At 32.5% G+C, this 9,572-nt stretch overlaps 1 protein-coding gene across 2 annotated transcripts in view; it reads right to left on the bottom strand.

Moving 5' to 3' along the window:
* Nucleotides 1-803: 803 nt before the first annotated feature.
* Nucleotides 804-9,572, bottom strand: part of LOC108753984 (segmentation protein paired-like) — a 14,809-nt gene continuing 6,040 nt past the window's right edge. The window contains exons 4-5 of one of the 2 annotated variants that reach the window (XM_018495976.1): nt 1,648-2,055; nt 804-1,492 (exon numbers count right to left, since the gene is read on the bottom strand). In XM_018495976.1, coding sequence (XP_018351478.1) covers nt 960-1,492; nt 1,648-2,055 — 941 coding nt within the window. In that variant the 3' untranslated portion in view covers nt 804-959. The remainder of the gene's footprint in view (nt 1,493-1,647; nt 2,056-9,572) is intronic. The other variant, XM_018495977.1, reaches the window with a different exon arrangement.

Below are 9,572 nucleotides of genomic sequence, written 5' to 3'. Positions count from 1 at the left end.
ATTTAATTTGGTATGATTGGTATGGGATTTAACTTGACGCCAGTTGATATTAAATCTTTTATACAAAAGATACATATTGTTACAGTTAAATAAATAATAAAAATAACTACTTGTGTGGGTACAAAATACTACTTGGGTTTTAAATTACTTGGGTAATAGAAATAGTACCGCACATTTGGGTTTTACCTTTTTATTTAGTACAATAAAGATAGTATTACTTGGGTTTTATGATTTGTGGTAAAATAGTATCTTTTTTTTACGGATTATGTACTCTTAATGCCTTTGTTTACCTTTTCTAAAAAAGTAAATTTGTATTGATATCACGCATTTTTTTTTCTTTATATTAGGAGATACGGCAGTTGTATAGTTTGTGTACAAGGTGGAGCATTTTAATCGCCCTAGGCGAATATCTCAAAAACTAAGAAAGATACAAAAAAAAGTTTTATATGAAAATTGTAGACTTCCTTGAGGAAAATAAGATGGAAATAACAAATTTGGATAGGGGGCACTACCAAGGTCAGGTCAAGGTCAACATGAATTTTTTAAATATAACTACCCATTGTTTATTGCATATTCTTATAGCACACCTCGAGAGCTTTCCAAAACACTATAATAAAATATTTTTTCATGAAGTACTTTTCGAGTTATAAGGCTTGAAGGTTATAGTACCGCCGACATTAGCATTACGCAAGGTGTCCGACGGCTAAAACCTCTTGAATGTTGTTCAGGATCATGTCCTGAACAACATTCGTTAAGATCAAGGTCACTGAAAATTGTTTCTCTTATTTTCGTTTTTACATAAAAATGAATTTTCATTGCAAAAATGAAAATAAGAGAAACCATCTCTAATGTAAACAGTCTCCTTTGAATATTAACTATTGATACAATAATAACGATAAAAAATTTTATCTTCGCAAAAAAGAAGCGTTTGATGCTTCTTATTTTAACTATTTCATACTTTAATACCAGAAGGTCTGTGGCGCTGGCCTAGGTGGTTGTTGAAAACTCTGCACAGTATAAGGGCTAGCAAAAGCTTGCGGGTGTGCGCTATAGACGTGAGATTGTTGCAGACTTGTTGGAGGACTTGATAGATTGACTCTACTGCCGCTAGCCGTTATTGCAAGATTCCAGGATGGTGATGTAGTTCCTTGGTTAGTCTGTTGCGTTTGCTGTTGCTGTTGTTGTTGTTGTTGCTGCTGCTGCTGCTGTTGAGGAGGTGAAACCGAGCTGATAGGGAGTTCCGACGAAGCTAATTGATCGGGAGCGGATGTCGAATTGCCTGAATTCGGTCCCATCATGGTGACGAGAGAGTTCGCAGTCGGCGGTAGTTGTTGATTACTTGTTTGCTGATAGCTGGACGATACGGATAGATTGGGATAAGTAACTGTGGCCGGGAAGCTATAAGTCGAAGTCGATCCAACGGTCGATGATAGTCGTGTCGCTGGTTCCAATTGATGAGTCACTGATGCATGAGATGAATACAATTCGGAAACTGAAATAGAACGTAACAGATTATCTCGTTCTTGTATTATGTTTTATAATAAAAATGAGTAAATTAGTAAAGTAGTAAAGTTAAAGTAGACATAATATGTTTATTGTCATCGATTAAGGTTAAGGTATGTAAACATAATATATATGCATATATACCTTGACCGGAAGAGAATGACGCATCTGGCAGACTTTGAGGATGCGGATGCTGATGCGGATGACCTGGCGGCACAGCAGCTCCTGCGTGAGAAGGCGGTGCCGGTGGATGAATAACATAGCTTGTTGGATAAGCTACAGAACTGACGTATCCAGTAGACGTTGACGAAGAGATATGCTTCCGTAGTCTAGCTCTTCTATTGCTAAACCATACTTGAATCCTAGCTTCTGACAATCTTGTCCTCTGGGCAAGTTCCTCTCTGACGTAGATATCAGGATATTGAGTCTTCTCAAATGCTCGTTCCAACTCATCCAATTGGTGAGCCGTGAAAGTCGTTCTGCTTCTGCGCTGTTTTCTTTTCAGTGTAATCCCTGGTTCGCTCTCGCAGTCGGATCCAGAACTCGTTTTTCCTACAAAAAGACATATTAAAATTGAAAAAAGGATAAGATGTAATTTATACATTTACATAATGGTGCCAAAATTTATAATCTGTCGCTATGTGTATTTCGGGATTGTCGTCGAGACCGTTCTTGGGGCTCAAGTTAACATGGTGCGCGACTAATCGGGCGACGACGCCCGACGTCAAGACGGGCCGCGTCTTGACTGCAAATTCGACACGGACTCTATTCCCGGCCCGTCGTCGTGCCTTTTTTTTATCCACCTTCGCCTGCGGGTCATTCTGTTCTCTTTTTATATCTCTTTCTCATTCTCTCTTGTTTACTTTCTCTCTTTGTCGTGCTTCTTGAATTTACCGACACCTCTCTGCATACAGATGGAAATAGTGCGAGCGACGACGTGATCCAACAAACCTGAGTCCATAATCGTGCCACATCCACGTGTGATGAATGGTCAGAAATAACTTCGACGAAAGTTCCGCCAGGACTTCGCAAATAATCATTTCCTTCCGACGAAACGCCAAGACGAAATGAGTATTGTGGCTAATATTGTACGATTTGACTGGGGGAATGGAAAGTTATTTTTTAAAAGCAATTAGTTATCGTTACTCATTGGGTGGATATCGTGGAACTTTTTTCAAGGTTTTATATCAACCCAGAGATATATACCATACGGTAAACAGAATGAGGACAAAAAAGGGAGAGATTTTACTATTGTATTAAAAAAAATATCACTGCACTAATTTTTAATGTTGTTGTGACATTTACAACAATTTTTAACGTTAATGAATTCCATTTGTATATTTTTACAGTTTTTAATGTCTTCTCGTATCATTTTGAACAAGAAAAATGTTATGTTGTGTAAATAAAGTTACATCATGTAATTTTATTTATTTTTTTTAAAGACTTTTCTTTAAAGAAAAACAATACAGTTACTACGAGCAAAATGTTTGATTCTTTAATATTGTTATTGTATGCTCGAACTAACAGAAGTATTAAAAATTACTTATATGATCTTATAACGAAAAAAAAAAAAAAATTTATGTAACAGCAAAATACTCGCACAAAGTCAAAAGTAAGATTGTATGTTTTTTACAATTAAAAATGAAAGAGATGAATTCGATACAGTCATGGGTGTATCTGAGAGGGGTGGTTTTAAGAGTTCAAATCCCTCCCCCGAAATGTTTTATTAATTATTTTATTTTGAGAGGGTCCCGTTAGTGCACATTCTGATAGCATACATCCATTCACATTGGTTAGTGTCTAATTTTTCATTACTTTACTAATGAGAATATTTTATTTTGAATTAGCTATGTACAATTGATCGATTGAACCTAAATTGTCAGATCCATATGTAAGAACCAATCACTCGGTGAGCAAACCGTATTTTCGAAACCCATCGAAAAAAAAATATCGCAACCTATCTGTAATCGACTGTACATGTTCTATCGAACTCCTCTCTTTCGTTTTTAAATGTAAAGAACATACAACTTTTGACTTTGTGTGAGTTTTTTACTGTTACATAAAATTTTTTTTTCTCGTTATAAGACCATATAAGTAATTATTAATACTTCTGTTCGTTTAAGCTTTGACAAAATATGGGATTCGTAGAAAAAATTTTCGTAAAATTTTTGTCCTGTGCGAAAAATAGAATATTTGCTATAATATAATGATATATTCTTAGTAGTATTGCCTTTCTAAAAAAAAATTCTTTAAAAAAAGAAGTAAAAGTTACATGATGTATAAAACATAATATTTTTCCTCTTTAAAAACGAGAAGATATTAAAAGTTGTAAAAATATTTAAATGGAATTTATTGATGTTAAAAATTATATATCATATTTATAAACAATAATGTTTGTAAATTACAACGACAAAATTGGTGCAGTAACATTTTTTTTTAGTACAGTAGCAAAATTTTTATTGTTTTGTTGTTTCGATTGGTGCACGGTACATTCTTGGGTTAATTGAAACCCCTCCCCTCCCCCCCTCCCCGAAAAAAATTTCACGATACATTCACGAATAAAGTACATTGTTACTAATTCAAAATAAAATATTCTCATTAATAAAGCAGTGAAAACTTATTAGGTATCAATCGATGTGAGTGGATGTGTGCTATCAAGATGTACGCTAGTGTAACGCTCTCAAAATGAAATAGTTAATACAAAATTTCGGAGGGGTTCAAACCTTTAAATCCTTCTCTAGATACATCCATGCCGTTACTCGCCCGAATATTAGATCGCGATGTGTGAAAACACAATCAATTATAAGAATTAAATTGCTTTTTTGCTTTGAGCTACAGCTTTGTACATAATATTTCAAAATAAATTTATACGTGTTACATATTTTATGCATATGTTGTTATACAAACAACGCGTCGATTAAATATTTGTGGTCTTAAAACACACTTCGGTAAAGTGATATTTCTCACAATAAATTTTGTAGTACATGCCATCAAACTTAAAAATCGGTATTCTCAGTATTTATAAAGTTCGTTTTTACAGTTTGTTAATACAGTTTTGTGATTTATGGCATTCTTAAGACGTCACAAACTAATCACAAATTGAGCCGTATTATTATCTTAATCTTAAGATATTACTTAAAATGATTTTGATGTAAGAAAAAATTATATAATTTGGCCAAAGATTAAAGATTGAATATATAACAATTTTTATTATAAATAGATTTAAAAGATAAAAAGTAACAATAAAAGTAATAATTGTAAAATTCGTTATTATTACAAAAAAATATAACTATGTTGTAGTTATAAAAAAAAATTAATGTCATTACTAGTACGTTATCAAGAAAACAATTGGAATGGTAACGACGTTACAGGTAACGTATTACTTCGATTTCCTGTGATACATAAGTGCAAAAAGTATTTGTACAAAGAAAATATTTTTTAAAAACACTTTATTTTTAAAAATAAATATTATCCAGCAACAAATGAGTCATCGAATTGATGTCGAATTGATGTCGAATCAATATAAATACAATGATTTCAACATTAATTTGACGTCGGTTCGACGTTTAATTGACGATCATTTTTTGTTGGATAATTAACAATTTATTCATAAAGAAAATAGACTGTATGTTTCTTAAAATTATATATACCAAAAAGATGTGTATTAATTATACAAAATATATCATCTGAAAAAAAAAAAAAAGCAAAAATTAAAAATTGTATTGTGTGAATGCTCAAAAAGTATTCATACAGACGAAAAATAATTTAACTTCTAAAATCAGAAATACATGCAAAGCTTATTTATTTATGTTAGAACAGAATGTTTTTATTGTATAAAATTGCTAATTAATATTTATTTTTTACAAATAAGGCTTTTTTTTATAACAAATTTCCTTGTACGAATACTTTTTGCTCTAACTGTATATATGAGATCTACAGTACCTTTATCATTCACTTTCGTGGCGTTTACCTTCAACATTTGTTAAAATGTCATATACCTTTCTCGCCTAAAGTTGACACTCCTCGAATTACACGCATATCTATAGCGTGCGATGCATTTTATATGCGAGAAAAACAATTCGATACGTCCGGTAAACATAGATGTCACTTCATCTCGACATCTACAGCAGCCCGACTCGTATGTTCACAACTTCGTGGGCGCTTAATAGACGGTGTCCCTTTTCATTCCTCACCCTCTGTGAGGTTGTGTTATTTTTGCCCCAGTTTCTCTATTTTTTTGACGGGCGTCCGACCGTCAGAGCGATCGACTTACGAACGCAAGAATCCTCTTTCCCCTCCTTTCAACTGTAGTTCCTTTCATCTTTGCCGACTTAGCAGCTCCTCAGATAATCTCAGGATAAATTCGTGTCTGTGCACAATTCATTTTTCTTGTCAGCAAAATAGGAAGACATCCCTCCTTTCCACTTCAGTATTAATTTGTATCCGTGTTTGGTGAGAATTTCTTTATGATACATGACACAGAAATTCCTTGTCCTTAACTTCCCGCAAGTATGGCACTTACTTATCAATATCTGTCAAACTGATACATATATTTCAGATATACGTATATTTTTAATATACGTATATCTCTCTCTCTTATTAAACTCTTTTAACTTTAATTGCGGTTTATACATATTTTGATTACTGTAATACATATAGCTAAAAATTTCTTTTTAACTTGTTGGAACTGACAATGAGTCAGTCTTTGTTGGATTCATTACAATGATTGTTTGACTAACAAAGATTTTGATGAATAAAGATATTAGATCAGAAATCAAAATAAAAGTTTTAGTGTTACAAACTTCAAAATTTAAATAGCTGTAATTTTGTTAAAAACAAATGAAATTTAAATTTAAGATAAGGATTCTGGAAAACTTAAGATCTTTAATCTGTAAAATGTTTTGAAAAGTTACTATATCTTTGGAGTTCCTGTGAATTTGATAACTTTTACGCATAGAGAATTACGAAATGAGAAAATAAAAAATTTTCTGCTTACTTCATGAATTTGTTACGCGCTTAAAAAAACTTGCAAAAATTTTCGACTTTTTAACGTAAAAGCTTAAAGTATTCCTTAAATCGTTTTTTAAAAATGCTACTAAGATTTTTTATTACTGTTATCACGGAATAAATAAAAGAGAATTTTCACTTTGATTGCTCAATTCCGCCAAAAATCGTTGTACCATAATTTAAAAAATAGATTGTTAAAGTCGAAATTTTGTTTTATCAAATGATATAATTGCCAAATTTTTTTAAAAACTTGTAGACATGAGACAAATAAAATAGCGCTATAAACTTTTGTTTGATCCAATACAATAGCTTTTCTGAAGTAACATTGAGATAAAAAGTACATTACTCTATTTGAATTTATTTCTTTATTCTTGCATCTATTACCGTAGCCATTGCCATTTTGAACAATATCAAACAATTTTTTTTATGTTACATCATTTAAAATTTGGATTATATTAAAGTAAATCTATTAAGTGAAAATTGACCGAAAAATGTTCAACACAAGTAAATAAAGAAGGTTACGAGTATATTCGATCAAATTTATCTCCAGTTCAAATAACTGTCTTGAAACATAGTCTTAAATTTAAGCTAAAATATAAATACAGTCCTTTTCATTTTAAACAAAGCTTAGTATTTACTCTTTTTGATATGTCATTTTAGTTCTTGAAAATTAATTAGTACTTTTAATAATTTTAATCAATATGTATTATAGGTCTCACAAAATCAAGTGTCAGTAACTGTGTTATAGCTTTTGACGTCAGCTCCGGAGAGTTAAAATGATCTTTTTTTTAGCATTTATGTATTTTTTATTTTAAACTTGAAGAAAAAGCAAAGAGAAAAGGATCTTAATTCATTCGTGAGTCGGTAAGCGCGTCCTTCATCGGTCGTTGATTTTCTCGATGACGATCAACATTTGCACGCGTATAAGGTCCACACCTTTACGTGCAACCTACAATACCAAGCTCGCGCGTACACAACACGTGGGCATGTATCGAGCGGCGAGAAAATTACAGAGCCCGTCGAACAGTTGTGGCCGATTTGGCTACTGGAGGGAGGCGATCCGACCACGGCGCACCGGAGGCGAACCGGCAATTTCTGAGACCGAGAAACGCCGGCACGATCGATTAATACGCGAGCATTTAATTTATTCATTCACCGTTGCCCAAGCGAGTAGGTTCCACACGGTGGTCCATCGTGTGGGCCAGGTGATGAGGCGTATCGCGGATGCGAAGATCCTTTCACCACGCGAAGTCCTCCGCATTCACGGTGTTCTCGGATTTCTGAGGATTCAAGTGGGCCAATAGTGGGTGTTCAACGTACATTCGCATATGTTATGAGACAACTGGTGTCACATGAAATAAATTTTTTGAGATTTAGGAGACTGTCTAAAACTTTTAAAGTGAATCTCACTTTGTAGTAGAGTAAAAAAATCTCATTCTTAAAGATTGAAACTTAAGTTATTTTTTTCAAAAGTAAGATTCCATTTCAAAGAATTTAGAGAGGATACAATCTATAATTCATGCAAATAAAAGAACGGCAGATCACAACTCTTATAGAAATTTAATACTGAAAAGTAGATAACTACTTATTTTGAGTATTAAAAATCTGTTATTCTGTGCTTTCAAATTTTAAGTAATGAATGAGTAATTAATCATTATTTTTTAATATTGAATTGATTTTTCTGTAAGGGAACTGATTTAAAACGCTTTTCTATGATACCTAAAATATATTTTAAAGTTTCTTTGTAAATAAGATAGAATGGAACTCTAAATGAAATAATACCGACCCGAAAAGTAATACAGAACAACGAAGCAAAACTATCTGCATTCTTATTTTCTCGAGGCAAATTCTAAAGAAATAGTTCTTCGTACGCAGGTAGTTAGTCAAATTTAAAAAGCGGAAATCTTTTTCGTGATTAGCTAATCCTTATTTCCTCAGATTCTTTTTCTTCGGCACAAGGTACATGTAATTTTTACAAAATCATGTACCTTGGTACGTTGCGAGATCCGCAAGAAACGTGAAAAGCGACTGATTTAATTTTAAAGAGGCACATAACGAATGACCACAAGTACGGTCTCTCATATACGAATCGATGCCATTATAATCCAATTCCATGCAAAGATACTCGGTGTCGGGCCAATTCGCCAATTCGCCGACTATCATCAATCTCCGTTAGTACGCGAGAAGGAACTTGAGCAGCTGAAAGAGTCGATGGACATGCTCTCAAAAAATCTGCCGCTGCTTTAACGATCGAAGAAATTTCAAAGAACTTGCAAAACAGATATTTTTCTCAAAGACATAACAGAGACAAGCTGTTTTGTTTATGTCTTAAAATATAATTCCGCATGAGATATTAAATTTTTTCGCTACAGAAAATTTTCTTATTATAACGTATAAATTAAATAATATTAAAATTTGGAGCACAGACCAAACTGATTTTTATTGCATGAGTCCCTTCATTGCTTAGTCTCTAAAAAAATTTTTTTATGATATTTAAAACCTATTAATCAATTAATAAAAACTCAATAAGGAAAATGATTTGAACAAAAAAATGTATAAAAATATATAAAATTATTTGTGCGAGATTATGTATATAATTAATTTTTGAGAAATATTTTCTTCATTCCCCTTTTTTTGGCTTCTCGGATGTATATATCAGGTGTCCAAAAAAGTTTTTGCCGTTTTCTATATGAAAAACTGAAGAAACATATTTTATGATTTTTTCATTAACATTAAATGTACTAGCAATTAGTTCTCTGCAGCTTAATGTTTAAATTTATCTCGATTGCAATTCTCAAATTCTCATTATTCAAGGAAAGTGGCCTTCCAGACCGAGATCTTCAAGGTTCTCATTACCTGAAGCAAACTTTTGGAAAGCCAATTTCGAGCAACTTTTCCTTTATTACATAAAGGAAATCTTCCCCAAATGCTATACAAATTTTTTCACAGATCTCTAATACGTTAGAACTAAGTTTGAACACGCATGAATAATTTGTTTTTGGTTAGTCATATTGAGGATATAAAAAAATGCGCAACTTAAAATTTACTATTGAAAATTGTAT

The sequence above is a fragment of the Trachymyrmex septentrionalis genome, unplaced genomic scaffold (assembly GCF_001594115.1).
Source record: "Trachymyrmex septentrionalis isolate Tsep2-gDNA-1 unplaced genomic scaffold, Tsep1.0 scaffold74, whole genome shotgun sequence".
Taxonomy (NCBI): Eukaryota; Metazoa; Arthropoda; class Insecta; order Hymenoptera; family Formicidae; genus Trachymyrmex; species Trachymyrmex septentrionalis.
The sequence above is the reverse complement of the archived record's forward strand: the minus strand, read 5'-3'. Positions and strand labels throughout refer to the sequence as shown.